The sequence below is a fragment of the Pholis gunnellus genome (genome assembly GCF_910591455.1).
Source record: "Pholis gunnellus genome assembly, chromosome: 16".
NCBI classification, from domain to species: Eukaryota; Metazoa; Chordata; class Actinopteri; order Perciformes; family Pholidae; genus Pholis; species Pholis gunnellus.
The window spans coordinates 15,527,039-15,543,920 of NC_136543.1; the positions used below are offsets into that span (position 1 = coordinate 15,527,039).

Here is a 16,882-nt window from a genome sequence, read left to right on the forward strand (position 1 = left end):
TAGATAACATATCTGTGGAAAACTATGTCAATATTATTTTGGTTGTGTGCTTGCAGCATCTTGAAATTTGACTGTTGAAAACTCACGGTGACTCAGCACTTTTCACTCACCCCTGAACACACCGAGAAAACCAGCTCTGGCGGTTGAAAGTAAACAATCACGTTGCTACTGAATGTAATAGACACCAGACACTAATTATAGTGAAATTAACTATTATTCCATTGAAACCCAAGTTTCAGTGTATTCTGTCTCATTATTTTGCAGACTGAAAAATAGCTTTTACAATAATCAAGTTTATTACATCAGTGATCCATGTTTTTCAGAGTTGGCGTATTTCAAGCAATCCAGTTTGTCATAATTACTGTCTTTCTGATTTCTTTCAAAATACTCAGCTGAAGTAATTCGAAATGTCCCACTATACATCATTATGGTGTGACTGGCATGGCTATAGTAGTGTGAATTGTCACTTTCGATATGCCACACGATATGCCAAATCAAAGATCTTTCATTGGATTGCAGTCCCTCAACAGATTGAGCAAAGTTCCTTCAGCAGCACATTTTATACATTTACTAGCATCCCTTTTGCCCAGTTTATATTGACGTGACAGTGTGTAATATAATCCGTTTTATTTTAGTAGTAATTAACTTTTGCAAGCTTGTTTTTTGTACAAGCAAGAGTTGCCTTGCGTTTTTGCATTTATTATTCCAGGAAATATCTTCCTCAGACCTCTTTTTGTAGTGCTGTCACCCCATATAAAAGGGCAGACGAGTTGGTTTGGCACCAGAAACTTTAAAAAGGGATGTTGACGAAAAAGTTCGATAAGCATTGGTAGTGCAAAAATAAAAATGTTTATTTACAAAAGGTTCACTGAAATATAGGGCAAAAATGAAACCCGGGAATTTCAATAAAACTAGATTAAACTTAAGAAAAAGAACACCAACGAAAAGCTCGCTGCAGCCTCACAGCAAGCTGCCTCATTGGAACCTGCTCAGGTACACAAGTATCAGGTGAGCTGAACCGAGCAAGCATCCGATTTCACACAGAATAAGGAACATAACATGAACACAAGGTTTCTAAATTGCTGACACCAGGAGTCATCTATGGACAGAATGTAATTTAGTGCAGAGCTATACCTCACGTATCCTCCTAAACTTTAACGATGCCCAGCAATCCCTGCTGAGTGGACATATTTATCCAAACCTGTTCACACTCTCCTTGATGGGCCTTTTCACAGCAGACATTTTTTGACATGGCATTTTAGGGTAAACACAGGTGTAATTGATTAGATGAATTATGATCCCATTCTATTTGTTATGTCACAGCTATTCCAGTGAGCCAGCATGAACAATAGGGCCCTGGCCCAACTAAATGGAACAGGGCCATAATTAATGTTATTCATTTAACCTGTTTACCCTGCAATGACTCGTCAAAATGGCTTCTGTGAAAAGGGCCCATGAGCTTATCTATACCACGACACCCCAGGCAGAACAACAAAAAAATCCTTTAAACCCATAAAACAAACAGACCAAACAAGCTTGACGTCATTTATACACCTCAACTGTTAATGTATCAACCAAACTGAAGTATTTGACTGAAATTAATAAAGTACGAAACACAGTTAATCATGGGGAACTGAGTGAAACGGGAGAAAGGCAACATTTTCTAAATCCATTTCAGTTCGGTGATTATGTGAAAGGTTTTAAAACAAACCCTTTCTGTTGTTTGACAAAATGATCACAGTTTCCCACTATTTTAGGGCCTTTAGAGCGTTTAGTCTACAGGCGTGGGACTACTAGCCTGGTGATATTCCACTTCATATCGTTTCATCTTCAGTCTAAAATTCTTGACACTCAGAAAACACATCATCAGTGTCATCAGCTTGTCTTTGTCGAGTGTGGGCGTGAACTGTGTGTGTGTGCAAGAGTCAGTTCATCAGGTTCATTTTGCTTGACAACCATGACATTGCCATTTTCTACTAACAAAGCATTTTAGAAAGGACGGTGTTTAATCTGTGTCTTATACAAAGGTGCTGCTTGACATGCATGACTTGCATCTAACGTGTTGGTCTGTATCTGTGCACACAGGATGTCAATGCAAAACAGAGTGGACTGCTCCTAATGGACCCCGCTGTGTATGTTGTTAAGAGACTGTAGAACAATATGAAAGCATAACCATCACAACAGATAGCTTGTTTGCTTTTTATAACCATAAGAATATAAACTGTTTTATTTCATGTTAGATGTGATTAAACATATAAACTGCTTAGACACTTTATGTAACATAGTCACTTGAGCCTTATATAGTGCTTCTGGATCTAACAGGACCAAACCAGTTACGTCTCCCAGTATCTACGCTGGGGGGAAAAGCCGAATCTCACAGTTTTTCAGCTTCTTTTCTGCTACTCCTGAGGCTATTGCCTCCCCTAATCACATGTGTCACACATACAGGAGACATCTTGTCCCAGAGTTAGCAACAGAATGTAAATGGTTGTAACTGGTTTGGTCCTGTTAGAACTCTTAATGTAAAGGATGAATTAATGAATGCTGTAAATGTTAAAGGCTGTGTCGCAATAATGAAGTTCCCTTTCTCCCAAATAGCAACCGCATCAGCTATTCAGTTACAACTTACCCACCATTCTCTAATATCCCCGTTAGATGTGCTGTCTTGTAACGTGGCGCCTGACTTCATTCAAAACCGTATCAATGTTTTCCATCTCACCCACAGAAATACGTAGCGGCTGAAACAGGCCTGTCGGCATAAGACTAGTCACGTGGATGTGTCATTTAATTCGGCTTAGGTTAAGTTCACCCAGACAGTTTTATATGGAAAATCTGAACTTTGAAATGTACTCACTCAAGTGCCTTTCCTACAAAGAACGGCACATTAGAGCGCAGCAACGGCTATGCAATGGTGAAACAAGTTGTTTTCTTATTTTACAGCAGGTGCATGCCCACAAAGGCAAATGTATTTAAGTGATAAATAGACCAACAGTACAGTACAGCTGCTGTGAAGGTCTGAAAGCTCTGCACTTGAAATAACATTTAAAGAATTTGTATTTTATGTAAATGATTTTGCATGCAAAGTCATGCCAGCACAGGGCATTTCACTTACCTTTGTGCAGAGCAAACCAGCTTTGACAGCCATTCAAAGAAAACCAGTCGGTCAGGACTCCACCTACCTGATTCTATTTCTTTCTAGACTTGACCTTAACATTAAGGGTTTATAGTCCAACACTCTAACACATGTCTTACTCAGCAGTGACATCTTGGCTTTATTTGGCTCATGTTTCAGTTAAGTTGTATATCCAATAAACTGGTTCACAAGTAAGTTTATATATATGCAAAGCCTACAAGACCTGTTCGCTGTAGTGGAGGTTATTTAGTACAAGAAATAAGGTTGAAACCTGTGAAACTAAATCAAAGGACGACTCAAAACACATTGAAACTGCTGTTATAGTGACTTTTATGTATTCATCAACAGACATCGATGTTAAGTGTACATGCCATGTATCTCGGCAACAAAAACTGCCATGTCATGAACGCCACAATTAGAACGTTTGCCTGCAGGCTGTGCCTGGTACTCTGAAAACATCACATGCTGCAGTTGAATAAAGCCTGTGCTTATCAACTGACTTCTTGGCAAAGCTTTGACAGAAACCTTTAAATAGAAGCTAGTTTGAAAAGAAGCAAATTTCTGTTTTCTGTTGTTTTCTTACTGTTAACCTCAACACCTACGTTCCTATTCATTATCAGGAATAACTAAAGAGCTGGATTATATTTGACAAACTGAACAAAAGCTTTTTTATGGGAACTAAAAGAGTACAGGCAGACTTGGCTCTAAAGTGTGTGTGGCTCTCAGATGTCTTTCAGTGTGTCTTGTCCCTTGGGGTTCTCCAGCCAGTGAGGAGGCCAGCTGGCTTTGATGCTGGGCCGGTCCTTCAACAGGTCGTAATACTCTCCCAGTTTAGGGTAACGCTCGGCAGACACCCTAAAGAAAAGAAGGTATAGGAGACATTTCAACTGCCATGTCGAGACACACATCCCTCATTCCGGCCTCCTCTCACTTACCCAAATCTGAAAAGAGTGGCAACAGTTGGAAAGACGGTCACATCTGCCAGAGAGAAGGACGGTCCTGCCAGGTGAGAGCCAGAGCCCAGCTTTTAAAGGAAGGTGCAAAATAAAGGTAAGTTTGAACGTGCCAATGCATGTTTGTGTGTGTGTGTGTGTACTGTACATACACTACCTTCTGCAGGTAACCCTCCCAGAGCTTGAGTTCAGTGGCCAGAGCTTCCTTGTTTCTCTTTAGTGCTGAGTCATGCCTCTCTTCTTCAGGGACATACCAGTCATAGTAGATAACAGCACCTAGAAACACACACATATATAGTGCTTTAAGTGTAGCATTTCAAAACATCAATAATTCATTGTTTAAAGACAAAGCCACACGTATACCCTTTATTTTATTCTTTACAATAACTTCCAGACACTCTTGGCTGTATTTGTTTTAAAAAGGGGAATTTGAGGGACTTTTATTTGTTCCTTACCGAGTTTTTCGTAGAAGGAGAGACCCTCAAACATGCGTTGGTACATCAGTGCTTGTTCAGCAGGGCTGTCTGGGATCAGCTTAGTTCCGTCGGACTTAAACTGACTCTGCAAGAGGGAAAAAGACACACACAGTTAATGTCACACGTCATAACGTTGAATTTCGTGCTGATTATCTGTCAAATTGCTTATTAAAATGACAGTTAGTGGATGGACCGGCTCACTCACCTCCAGGTAGAAACAGGCTGCATAGGATTCATTCACGATGACGTCTCCGTGTTTGAAAGAGGGAAGCTTAATAAAAACCAATCAGGTTATCGTGTGAGAGACTTTTCAAGGGTTAACTACCTGCTATCACCATGCATGGCCCCAGTAAATTAAATCCTGTCTTACTGGTTAAATGCACGGATCATAAAGCACGTGTAAAGACTTGTAAGTGGGCATGCACCTGCTGTAGAAGAAAAATAAACTTACTTTGCAGGAAAAGGCACTTGAGTGAGTACATTTCAATGTTCAAGTTAAACTGCCGCCGGGTGAATTCAACCTAAGCCGAATTAAATGACACGTCCACGTGACTAGTCTAAACGCCGACAGGCATATGTTTCAGACTCTATGTATGCATGTGGGTGAGATTGGAAAATTGTTATATTGATAAAGTTTTGAATGAAGACAGGCGCCACGTTACAAGACAGCACAGCTATCGGGGATAATAAAAAAATGGTGGGGGAGGTGGAACTGAATATCTGCTGCGGTTGTCATTTGGGAGAAGGGAAACGTTAAGGGCAACGTTAGTTAACACAGCTGGTCTAACCTTATTTTTATTATTTTACAGGTCACGGTGGATTTAAGCTACTCCATACCTGTCCCCTGGCATTCATATCTAACACTTCTTGTGACTTGTGCTCCATTTTCTCAAACGACAGCAGTTTTTGGTTGTAGCCCTGCAGGTTCTTCTCCTCCAGCGCGATCATGACCCTCCAGCAGGGAGGAGAGCCGGTGCCCCACAGCAGAGTCATGTCCTGGGCCATGGTTTTTTTAGATGTAGCAGCCTGTAAGCCTGTCACTGCCGAAACGAGACCGCACGGCGAGGTGAGAATTGTGCACAAGAAAATGGGAAGAAAATTTGTTGTTACTCTTTCCACCGTTTATGGGGATCTCAGGCTGTAATGGAGGCGTCTACCGCCGCCTACTGGTTAGGAGGAGGTATTACAAAGTAGGTCCTTTCCTATAATTTCCCTTCAGCATAGCTATTATATTGGTCTTATTTGGATACATTATACATGGCAAAATTACAATAAATAAATCAATACAGAGTTTGTTTGAAAATTATATTTTTTAATAATTTGTTTTTTTGCCGTTCAAGTAACATTTATGTGTTTCAGAGATCCTTGAGAATGTCAAAACCCTGTGGACTGGCCAGCCAGTGTGGAGGCCAGCTGGCTTTAATGCTGGGTCTGTCCTTCAACAGGCTGTAATATTTGGCCAGTTTGGGGTAACATCCAGCAGAGAGCCTAAAGAGAAGAAACAGGTTCATGACATTACTGAAAAACAAAGCAGTCTGGGCTCATTCATCCGTCACTGAACTCTGACGCCTACCCAAAACGAAACGCATAAGCAATGTTTGGGAAGACGATCACATCAGCCAAAGAGAAGGCTCCCGCCAGGTATGAGCCTGCAGCCACCTTGATGCAGAAATCACACGAAAGAAACACTGCTGTCAGCATAGTGAATGTACATGTCTGTGTGTGTGTGTGTGAGTGTGTGTGTGTGTGTGTGTGTGTGTGCTGCTCATACCTTCTTCAGGTAATCCTCCCAGAGTTTGAGTTCAGTGGTCAGAGCCTTCCTGTTTCTCTTTACGGCAGAATCATGTCTCTCCTCCTCAGGAACAAACCTTTCATAGTAGACGACTGAATCTAAGACATCCGATAATATGAACATTACTATAACGTGTGATTGTGTGCGGTGCTTCTGTGCATCGCGTCCTCGGTGTTCGTGGGAGGGTGCGTGTTTCTTACTGAGTTTATCAGTGAGGGGGAGACCCTCCATCATGCGTTGGTACATCAGTGCTTGTTCTGCAGGACTGTCAGGGATCAGCTTGTTGCCCTGACACCTGAACTGATTCTATCACAAGCAAAGACAACAACCAAAAACAAAACATAAACATTGCCTCTGCTTCACTATCATTTTCAACATATTCCATGTTTAGTTTTGACACTTCACCTCCAGGTATAAACATGCCGCACTGGACTCATTCAGTATGTTGTCTCCGTGTTTGAACGCAGGGAGCTGGCAGAAAGAAAATAAATGACATTGGCATAAGAAGGTTTAAAGTTGGTCATTGTGCAGTGGAGTTTGTGCCAAATGTATGTCTACATGCAGAGCGTGGTCAGTAAACCTGTATAATAACATGATGTCACGCAGACATTAAATATGGCTGCACCCTCTAGTTTGAGTTTGAAACCCACCTGTCCTCTCGGATTGATTTCCAAGACTTCCTGGGATTTGTGCTCTCCTTTCTCAAAAGACAGCAGCTTGTGTTTGTAGCCCTGCAGCTTCTTTTCCTCCAGAGTGATCATCACTCGCCAGCACGGACGGGATCCAGCCCCCCAAAGCAGACTCATCGACTTGGCCACGGACATCATGGGTACGGACAGAAGTGGTCAATAGCAGAACGCAATGGACCCAACAATGAACCGCACGAGTAAAGTGAGAAGCAGTTTGCGGAGTTTATGGCCCCTCTTTAATCCAAAGGTTGGTCAGCAGGGACGTGTTCGAGTGTGCGTTCAGGAAGCAGTGAAGAAGAATTGACATGCACATGCTTTTTTTTTCTCACTCAATGTTTTTTTTGTTTTTTTTATTGCAGTGTGCATACACAGCATTTCAAGTGAAAGTGTACGTAACCGTGGCTTCATGTTCAGCTCACCACATTATACTTATGCAGCAATATTTCCCTGTCTTTGTTGTACTGTGAGAGGAGACTTTAGATTATCCACAAACTTCATACAAAGTACAATGTGACCACAGAGTTCAGAGTAAATGCCCAAAATACTGCTCCTCTCTCTCAGCACGGAGCAATGCTTTGAAAACGCATATTTCAGCTATATGATCACATCTTTCATTGATCTTTTATTGCAATTCACAGAATAGCCTCTTTTTTTACCCTTTCTCTCAGACTATAATACAAGTTTCTACAGAAATTACAAAAATAATACATCACATGAACCGCACTAAACATGCACACTGTAGTACTACAGTACTTAGTACCTGGCAGCTGATAAGGGCATTTACACATCTTTATGCAGAATTCTCTGCATGTCCTTCAAAATAGATCATTACAATTTTAAAAATGTCTTTATCTTTTTCTATCTTTTTACACTTTACAAACAGTTCCTCTGAGATAAATACGTCCTTTTGTCTGTGTTTTGAATCACTTGTTCATTTCAGCATTAGAAACTATTAATGTTGTGTAAGGTGCAAGATGTCTTGAGCTTTGCAAATAAATATTTTGCCAAAAAACAAAAAGGAGTGAATTGTGATCAACAGTCTCACTGGATATAACTACACATGTGAACGTGACATTTATGAGTCATCTGAGGAGTAGGATGCGACTGAAACAAGAGGGAGAGATGGAGAAAAGGTACAATATCATCCCTTTTAAATGAAAGGCACATCAGATCACATTGACAACCTTTCACGTTCCTACTACACATAACTACACTCGTCACTTGTCAAATGTGCAGAAGCAAACATTTGCCTTTTCACAAAGGACAATTCTTAGTGAGCCTCTTTGTTTGTGGTGATCTCTGGGGATCGTTTGAAACGGGATAAGAGAAGAAATCAAACTTGTTCTTCAGCCCATTCATCTTTACAACCGAAATTCACAGCTTAAATAAATGAAGAAAAAAAAAAGAAGTCACAGCTGCAGAAACTCACAAGCAAAAAATATCCCTTTGGACGAATGCAACATTTCAAATATATGCTTGGGTTTTAAAAAAAAGTATCCATTCATAAATACATCAGTTCTCCTTCTTCCCTTCCACTTTTTCTTCGGGAATATATATTTCTTTGTGTTGCATTACAAAAAAAAAAAATCATGGCTGCAGCTTTATCACTCAGACACATCAGGCAAAAAAAAATTAGCAGCTGGCAAAAACCTAAAGGGGTTTGTGACCGGTGAAATACAACTCTGTAAAGCGCGGCAAAGGCAGACAGAGATGGCGCTTCGATGGTTGGAGGTTGGATGATTACATCGGTGGATCCGGAGAATCAGAAAGTCCTAAAGCAAGAGCTTCCTCTGGGGTCAGGCCGTTCTTCAGAGTCCGCCTCACTGTGAGGACAGAAGATTAGATATCACATGTGATCGTCTAATCATTTGTGATGATGTGTCCCAGATCCACACTAAATACTAACTTATACAGTATGTACTATAAACTAAGCTTCATAGGATATCGCTATTTGAGTTAGTAGACTGTACGATAAATCAACATCGGCCTACTTGTTTATACATAATATTCTTTGTCTTGTCATGTGTCCAGTGTGAACTCACCACATAAGAAAAACAGGCTCAGAATGAGTGTGTGCTAGGCTATGGATTCAGGGCAGAAGTAAACATGGAGCTCTTACATGACTTGCGGTTGGCCCTGGACCTCCTCCTCTCTCTGGGCTGGGCTCTGGTTCCTGGACCCTGAGTGGCCGACCTCACTATACGCTCCATAATCTCGTCTGCAGAGTCGTCTCCACAGATCTGAGTGTCCTCCGCAGGTGGAGTCCTTGCCGGCATACTGCGACCTGAACAAATCAGAATGATTAATGCGCGGAACACAGAAACTCTCTATAGTGCAGTGACTCTTGCTTTTACTGTTAATTTCTCTGTGTGACCCTGTTAGGAACTTCCTGTCAGCCTCACCTCCCCGCCCGGGCCGGGATCTTGTCCGTGTGCGAAGCCCCGGCACCCCGCTGGCCTCCTTGTCACCTCCGCTGAGGCTGGTTCTCAGTATGGCTTTCATGTGCTCGTGCTCTGCAACGTCCTCAGTGTGGCCCAGACCCTGAGGATGCTCCACCTCCTGACTGCCACTTGGGGCGCTGTTCATGCTGCTGGAGCCGTTCCGACCACACTGACAAGGAGAGACAGAGTGAAAGAGAATGAGGAAATAGCAACTTGTGTTTAAAATTATTTAGGCGATGACTCAAGCATGCCAAAACTGAAGCATCGAGGAAAACTTACCAACCTGTACACTAAGATTACAATGCCCACTCTACTTTAATCACTGATCCACTCAGAGGTTAAAATCAATAAAAATGAAAATGGAAACTTTGAGGTAAAGTGGTCCAGTCAGGGTTAGTGGTTTCATGCACACAAACTCACGCACACACACACCCACACCCACACACACACACACGCACAGACACACATGCAGACATTCAGCACTTATGCTGATACCTCACTCTCCTCTTCATCATCAGACTACAGGGAAAAGAAAGAGTGAAAGTAAAAGAAAATGAAGAATAAAAGCAGCAGTAGATTTGGAAAGAGGAGAACAATAGAGTTGAAGATCTGAGTGCATCTTTGTGTAAGGCACTCTGTGTGTGAATGTGTGTGAGAGTGTGTGTGCTCACAGGGGCGTTGACGTCGATGATCATCTTTCCTCGGGTCTTGTTGCGCTCGCGATGGTCGGCTCGTTTCTGTTTCTGCTGCAGCACGCGGTCTCGGGTGGTCCGGTACTCCAGCGCAAACTCGCTGAGGATTTTACTAAACCTGTGAACGCTGACGTCTCTCACGCTGTAGGCCGGATGACCGAGGAACAACAGGAATGAATGGAACCTGGGAGAAGGAGATAAGGGGAAGAAGAATGAGAAAATAAAATGTTCTTGTCAATTTTCCAAAGTCCTTATGGGAAATATTTTCCCAGTGTGTAATGCAATTAATATTGTTACAAGACCGTGTATTTTAGGCTGTTGAAGATTTATCCCCAAAGTTTTACTAGACAGCAGAAATGTGACACTTATACTTTAATTACTATTACAGGTTACTGACACGTTAGATATGAACTTTTTAGTACATGAAACAAAATTTCTTTACTATATTTCGTAGCTAAAAAGAATGACGAGTCTTATAATCCAGTCTATATTTCTTAATGAGATATCAAAATGTTGGTGTCATTAGACATACAATAAAGTGTAAGAGAGATCATTGGAAGGGGAACTACCTGTTGATGATCCTGCGGTGAACAATCTTGAGGATGATAATCCTCTCAGCACAGTCTTTGAGGAAGTCAGACATCTTCTGCTTCAGCTGGGGCTTCATCTCATGCTTGGCGATCACCTTCAGGTGGTCCCATGAGGCTTTGCAGCGCCGCTCCATCTGACACAGGTTCTCCTGCAGCTGGTCAAAATCCACCTGACAGGAGAGATGTTGATACAAATAAGGGACTTGTAGAGGGAAGGTAATTAAAAAAAAAAAAAACATGTAGGAAGTCCTCTTGGTAACTGTATGGCTTCAATCTTATAAAGAGATCAATGTCATTCAGCTACACTGCAAAACACCTTGCAGGAATCCAGTGGACTCACCACATCTTCCATCAATAACTTAATGCTAATATATTATCCATCATTTCAAGATAATTCAGTGTGTTCAAGCATGATTAGCTGACCAATCTGACTGTACCATGACTGTTCCTGATGGAACAAATAACTGAATTCAGTCACTGTAACGTGCATTTTCGAGACGGCAGAGGCAGGGCAAAAATATTTGACACTGTAGGTATACAACATAGCATGTCTTCAAGCTTTCCGTTCGTGAGTGCGGAGCGTACTTTTGCCGATCGCGTGATGGCTCCGATCTCGGAGTAGAGGTCGGTGCTCTGGGGGAAGTTCTCCACCACCACAGAGCAGGCGTGATGCAGCAGAGACTGCTTATGAACCGTGTCCTTCACCTCTGGAACCTTCTCCAAGTACGTCAACTCGAAGCCTTTAGCCTGGACACGTGGACATACAACCAAAGACCTCATGAGCAAAGAATAATTCTGGACTACTACTACAAGGTACATGTGTTCTCACCAAAATGTGATGTGATTTAATTTTTTATATACAAATTACAGGCTAAGAAAATATACACTCCATTAAAATAACTGACTCTCTCTACAATTGCTACAAACTAGTACTACAAAAGTAGCTTGTCATTACGTTGCGGTGTGATGAACCTGCAATGGTCATGACTCACATTGGTGCCATTGAGAAAGTTTCCCATAGAGAGCAGTGTGGAGAGGATGTAGCGGAGAGTCTTGTTCTTCTCCAGCTGTTCCATGCCCTCTTTCAGATCCTGCAGCGGCTCTGCCACTTCCTGAGCGGAGGAAAACACACACGTGCACACACATCATTAGCTGAGTCAATTAAGACTCCCCAAAAAACATGTGTTTCTTTGGTCCACAGCTATAAAAAGCGGTGAACAGGTGCACCTCGTCTCGCTTGTTTGAGATCATGACGGGGTGGTTGTAAAGGTTGCTGTCTCGGTCAGCCTTCGCTATCAAACGTGCTTCTGATTACACGGAGGGTTTGTTCTTGTGCAGCTGGTTTGTTTTCTGGTATACATGTGTTTGTGTGCCTGCGCGGTATGTTGCCCTCCATTAAGCCTCCGACAACCAAACCGTCCCAACAGAGTCAAGTCGGGGGAACGCCGCTCTGCCGAACGATGCGGTCAGGAGTCCTGCCGTTCATGAAGATTAAAGACAACTGCATCCTGCGGAAAGCAGTAAAATGTACATCACAACAACGGACGGCTGGTGTGTACTTCATTCTCCGGCTTTTGACTTTGAACTTCTCCTCCTGGATGCATTCTTTACCCGAGTAAAACATCTTGTGCCAGAGGAAGACGAGGTGCCGCTAATAAGCGTGCATACTTTGTGATGATGTAACTATGTTGATGCTTTGCGGATGTTGTACTAAAAAGGATGTTGATACTGACACGGCACTAGAGGAATCATTCACACACACACACACACACACACAAATGCACACATGCTGTGCACATTTTCTCAAACCTTTACAGTTGGCTTTGCCATATGTGTCTGTTTCTGCTTTAATAAAACAACATTCACTCGCTCATTATGATTTTAAATGGGCATTTGATTTGGCCTTCTCTCGTTGGCAGTCTCTTTAAAGGTATCTACCTTTTCTTCTTTTTAAATTGTTATAGTTTTATTCAATCACAACAGAAGGTCTGTAAAAACCGACCTTCTGGGTTGCCTCGTAGTCCATCTTGAAGGCCCAGAGTTGGAGTCTAGCAGAGAGCTCGCTGATGGAGGATAGAGTGAGGAGGAACTGCTCTGCTGAGCCCAGTGGGACATCAGGGTTGGCCAGCTGGGCCTCCTGGATCTTCTGCTTCTCCTCCTCCGTGGGGATCATCGTCAGGATTTTCTGGGGGCGAACACAGAGCGGGATAAGGTGTCATGTACAAGACAAAAGGTTTGAGGATGAGTTTCACTTCCTTCCTTAATCTCCATCGTCTGCATCTCTCACCTCTATGCCCTCCTTGTTGAGCGCGTACTCGTCAAAGTTGAGGATGGCCGTCTTGATTGTGCGAGGAGGAGGCAGCACCGTCAGACCGATGTTGATGGCGTTGCTCCTCTTGGAGTCCAAAACGATGATCTCCTGACGCTTGCCGTCTGCTGCTGTTTTCTAGTACACAGAAATACAAAGAGCGTCACAGCTGGGTCTTCCTTTCTCTCCCTTCGCCCCTCTGTCCGTCTCTTTTCCCTGTGTGGTCTAATTTACAGGTGAGGATTAAAGGGATCGTCACTCGGGTTACATTGACTGCAGCTGCGGGAATTATATGGTTAGTAGGAACAGGAAATAGCGTTACAGTTCAGTCCATATGTGGGTGTTTATGTGGGTGTCAAATTGTCACTGTATGTGAACAAATGACCTCACCAGCACTTGAGGTCATTAAAGGCTATAAATGGAAGGAAGTCGTAATATGTCAGCACATAAAAGTGTAACAGAGTAGGTGCTAAGAGCTAGTTACTGCCGCTAGGAAGTTTTATACTATAGTACAACTCTAGCAATGACTGACTTCAATTTTAAAGAATACTTTTTAGGGATCAAAATATTTATATCTAACTGTTATATTTAATATTTACATTTGAGTACCTTATAGAAATATAAATACTTTAACATAGTTGTTGATGATGGGAGGTACTGTGTCAAAATTGAATTGTAACCATTGTGTGGAATAATATTTCTGTTGTTAGGAATCTGATTCATTGAAAACAAGCAAAAAAATATATAAATATAGCAACCACTTAGGTGAAAACCTACGTGAAATTGATTTGAACCTTGCAATCTCTGATATTTAAAATCTAAAACGCATACTTAACATTCTGATGGGTAATGTAAGAAAACCACATACCCTGAAGTAGAGAATCTGCTAAAACAATATCAGTTAAGTTTGCTCTGACCTTTGATGGCTTCAATATTGTGGTGGTCCTCTAAATCCTGGATTCTCTCATTAACTGACAGCTTTGCTTGAGCTGTTTCGCTACTATAGCTGCAGACCACCATCACATCGTCACATTATGTGTGGACCAGATGTCGAGCCGAAGTGAGGTACTAACCGGTTCGGCTCTAACGGGAGTTGTGGGTTTGAATCAGTGGATCAGGAGTTCAAAGTGTGAGATGCCTGGGTTCAGAACCCTATTTTAGCAGACCATACTTTTCTTATTTAGAGGCTTTGTGAGAATTACGAAGGATTCAAAACTCCCATGTTTGATCAGGATCAGAACACACGGGACCACGATTAACCCTCAAAACCTTCAACAGCTTTCATGTGCTGGAAATAATGGACACCAAACCCATGAGCTTTGTAGCTGGCAGAGGCAAGGTGTTTGTAAAATAAAGAGTCTTTCCCCAAATCAGTCACAAAATATCAGATATTTAATCTGGTGTGGCACCTTAGCAAACACCTTTGGGCACCGGTGACTCACAGAGGAATAAAAAAATGTAAAGTCTAAGGGCCATGAAGTTTCATTTTGAAAATGCTGCACCACAGTTGTAAGATGCATCCTCTAACGTTTTGCTAACAGCTAACAGCACCTCCCTTGGATAATTCTCTGATTAATAGTTAGGAGGAAGTTAGTCGAGTCATACATTCAGTATCGCACAGTGAGATTATAAACCAGTGTTACAAACCTCTCTGATGGCTGTTCAGGCACTGGTTGTTTACCTTTGTAACTGGTATTTCCTTTGATTTAGACTCGAACAGGTGTTCCAGTTTGGCCGTGTCAATTTTCACTGGTTCCAGTTTGGACCAGAATGTGTCTCCCCTCCGCTTGTAGTCCTGGTACTGAGAATCTGTCGGACGCACCTGATCACAAACAGAGCAAAAAATGACTGAATTAGGTAGAGGCATGTGTTAGACTCCCATTTCCTGTAAAAACGAGGTGAATGAGAGACTCTCAACAAAAACAACCACAAATGATAGCATTGTGTTTGTGATGACTCCTATAGCCCTGATCAGACAGAGCGCGTTTTAGCAGCCTGGGGAGGCTTTTTTAAAATTGTTTTCAATGAATTGAGGTGTTTTCTGGGCTGCTTTTACTTTGCTGAGTGACATGTGTTTTGCCTCCAGTTGAATTTTTCTTTAATTCAGAGCGGAAAGACGCCCAACATCATTAGCGTTTTTTATCATTGTGGTGACTTTTGCTGGATACCCGGAGCTATGAGCTTACAAACCGTAGTTGCCATGATCTGAACAGTAAACAGCAGGTCTACAGGCAAATTAGCGTGGTCCATAATGTAGAGTTCAAAGTTTGTGTTAAGCTAACGTTGGCACTCGTGGTCACCTAGCAACAATTTTAAAACGATGCAGCATACTGCATAAAAACCACGCCAAATATTTTCCATCTGCAAAACCGTTCTCTGTCTGATCAGAGCCCTTTTCACAGCAGCCACTTCCACATGTCAAAGCAGGGTAAACACAGGTTGATCAAATGCATTATGGTCCCGTTTTATTCAGTGTGTCACAGTCATTCCAGTGAGCCAGCATGCACAATACCAGGGCCCTGGCCCACCTAAATGGAATAGGGTCTTCATCAATATTATTAATTACACCTGTGTTCACCCTGCAATGACATGTCAAACTGGTTTCATGGTTGATATGGTGAGAAAAAGTTACTGTAATTAAGAAAATGTTTAATGGTAAATCGAGTCTGACACTCTGCCTCCAGTTATCTTCTAGATGAATGATGTGCACCACGAAGTTGTACCTGACTGATGGAAGTGGTATTCGTATCTTGACTCACCTCGCTCCAGAAGAGCCTGATTGTCTTCTTCTTCTTATTGAAGAGTGGCGGTTCCGAAGGAGGAGGCACTGGAATTGGGGCGCTAAAGGAAGGGGGCTGAGGAGGCGGCATCATCCCAATCAAGGGAGGGGGTGGGGGGCAGCTGCCTAGCATGGGTGGGGGTGGAGGGAAGCGGGGGAGGAAGGGGAGGCAGGGGGGAGGGGGCGGCGGGGGCGGGTGGTCACTGCATCCTGCCATCAAAACAGCATCCAGAATGTCTTTGTCATCTTCCTCCGTCAGGTCGGTGAAGTTGATGTCCCCGATGCGCAGCTCTCGAGGGCTGGCCAGCAGCTGGTCCCAGATCGTGTCCGATTCCTTTTTGGGTGGGGGAGGAGGGGGCTCAGTGGCCGGGACATCTAGGTGAGGGGGAGCCGAACCGAGGTCCTTGATCAACTCTCCAAACCGCTCGGCGAACGGTCGGATGGTCCTGTGGAGGTCTGATATGTCAGCCTTGTGGTCGCTCTCCTGGTCGTCGCCCTGTTGCACATCGGCCTGCTCCTGAGTTTCTTTGTCCTCCTCCCCCTCTCCTTTCTCCTTCTCTTTCTCCTTCTCCACATCCTCTTCTTCCTCCTCCTCATCACTGGGCTTCTTGTTCTGGGAGTACAGCATGTTCAGCATGAAGAGCTTGCTGTTGAGGAGTTTGCTGCACTGCTCGTTCACCTCTGGCTCCTTAAAGCCTGAGAAGGAGGTTGATGGGGTTAAGAGGAGAGAGAGATATAAGAAAGAGTGCACACTTAAATAATCAACAATAGAAAAAATGTAATTACTTTGACCATGTCATCAGGGAAATCTGGGTTTGGGCTTGAGACCTACATTTTTTTAACTCAAGCCTGCAACACAAACTGAAAGTGTTAAATTTAAAAGAAGATGGCATTTAGGAGGCAGAAGGGCTCTACTGAGGGAGGCTGTAGTGTACCACAAAAGACCTTTGGTCTTGACTTAGAGTTAGGTTTGCATTCAACATTGCTCACCAAAACAGATTGTATTACATCCATGTGGTTAAATATTCC

The 16,882-nt window shown here is 42.8% G+C and overlaps 3 protein-coding genes across 5 annotated transcripts in view; all 3 read right to left on the reverse strand.

Annotated features, from left to right (window-relative positions):
• Positions 1–3,446: 3,446 nt before the first annotated feature.
• Positions 3,447–5,695, reverse strand: LOC306708246 (glutathione S-transferase A-like). The gene is made up of 6 exons (XM_079176033.1): positions 5,400–5,695; positions 4,768–4,833; positions 4,542–4,647; positions 4,244–4,362; positions 4,069–4,157; positions 3,447–3,988 (listed from the first exon to the last, which is right to left on the reverse strand). Exons 1-6 carry the CDS (start codon positions 5,565–5,567, stop codon positions 3,856–3,858), a joined length of 681 nt encoding a protein of 226 aa, XP_079032159.1. The 5' UTR covers positions 5,568–5,695; the 3' UTR covers positions 3,447–3,855.
• Positions 5,696–5,809: 114 nt separating this feature from the next.
• Positions 5,810–7,321, reverse strand: LOC306708245 (glutathione S-transferase A-like). The gene is made up of 6 exons (XM_079176032.1): positions 7,005–7,321; positions 6,760–6,825; positions 6,555–6,660; positions 6,334–6,452; positions 6,136–6,221; positions 5,810–6,050 (listed from the first exon to the last, which is right to left on the reverse strand). Exons 1-6 carry the CDS (start codon positions 7,179–7,181, stop codon positions 5,918–5,920), a joined length of 687 nt encoding a protein of 228 aa, XP_079032158.1. The 5' UTR covers positions 7,182–7,321; the 3' UTR covers positions 5,810–5,917.
• A 3-nt stretch (positions 7,322–7,324) lies between these two features.
• Positions 7,325–16,882, reverse strand: part of fhod3a (formin homology 2 domain containing 3a) — a 58,224-nt gene continuing 48,666 nt past the window's right edge. For 2 of the 3 annotated variants that reach the window (XM_079176030.1, XM_079176029.1), the window contains exons 16-27: positions 15,834–16,549; positions 14,756–14,896; positions 13,054–13,212; positions 12,769–12,951; positions 11,759–11,878; positions 11,352–11,513; positions 10,746–10,936; positions 10,156–10,360; positions 9,980–10,003; positions 9,446–9,653; positions 9,163–9,327; positions 7,326–8,866 (exon numbers count right to left, since the gene is read on the reverse strand). In XM_079176030.1, coding sequence (XP_079032156.1) covers positions 8,784–8,866; positions 9,163–9,327; positions 9,446–9,653; positions 9,980–10,003; positions 10,156–10,360; positions 10,746–10,936; positions 11,352–11,513; positions 11,759–11,878; positions 12,769–12,951; positions 13,054–13,212; positions 14,756–14,896; positions 15,834–16,549 — 2,357 coding nt within the window. In that variant the 3' untranslated portion in view covers positions 7,326–8,783. Of the gene's footprint in view, positions 8,867–9,162; positions 9,328–9,445; positions 9,654–9,979; positions 10,004–10,155; positions 10,361–10,745; positions 10,937–11,351; positions 11,514–11,758; positions 11,879–12,768; positions 12,952–13,053; positions 13,213–14,755; positions 14,897–15,833; positions 16,550–16,882 lie in introns of all 3 variants that reach the window. The other variant, XM_079176031.1, reaches the window with a different exon arrangement.

What these genes read in the sequence shown, in the direction of transcription:
- LOC306708246 (XM_079176033.1), bottom strand. Translation starts at nt 5,567, where the DNA reads ATGGCCCAGGACATGACTCTGCTGTGGGGCACCGGCTCTCCTCCCTGC. An exon ending in ATATGAATGCCAGGGGACAG is followed by an intron (nt 4,834 to 5,399) that starts GTATGGAGTAGC and finishes GTTTTTATTAAG; the next exon opens with CTTCCCTCTTTCAAACACGG. An exon ending in GCCACTCTTTTCAGATTTGG is followed by an intron (nt 3,989 to 4,068) that starts GTAAGTGAGAGG and finishes TCTTTTCTTTAG; the next exon opens with GGTGTCTGCCGAGCGTTACC.
- LOC306708245 (XM_079176032.1), bottom strand. Translation starts at nt 7,181, where the DNA reads ATGATGTCCGTGGCCAAGTCGATGAGTCTGCTTTGGGGGGCTGGATCC. An exon ending in CCCCCTCACTGATAAACTCA is followed by an intron (nt 6,453 to 6,554) that starts GTAAGAAACACG and finishes CGGATGTCTTAG; the next exon opens with ATTCAGTCGTCTACTATGAA. An exon ending in GGGAGGATTACCTGAAGAAG is followed by an intron (nt 6,222 to 6,333) that starts GTATGAGCAGCA and finishes TTCTGCATCAAG; the next exon opens with GTGGCTGCAGGCTCATACCT.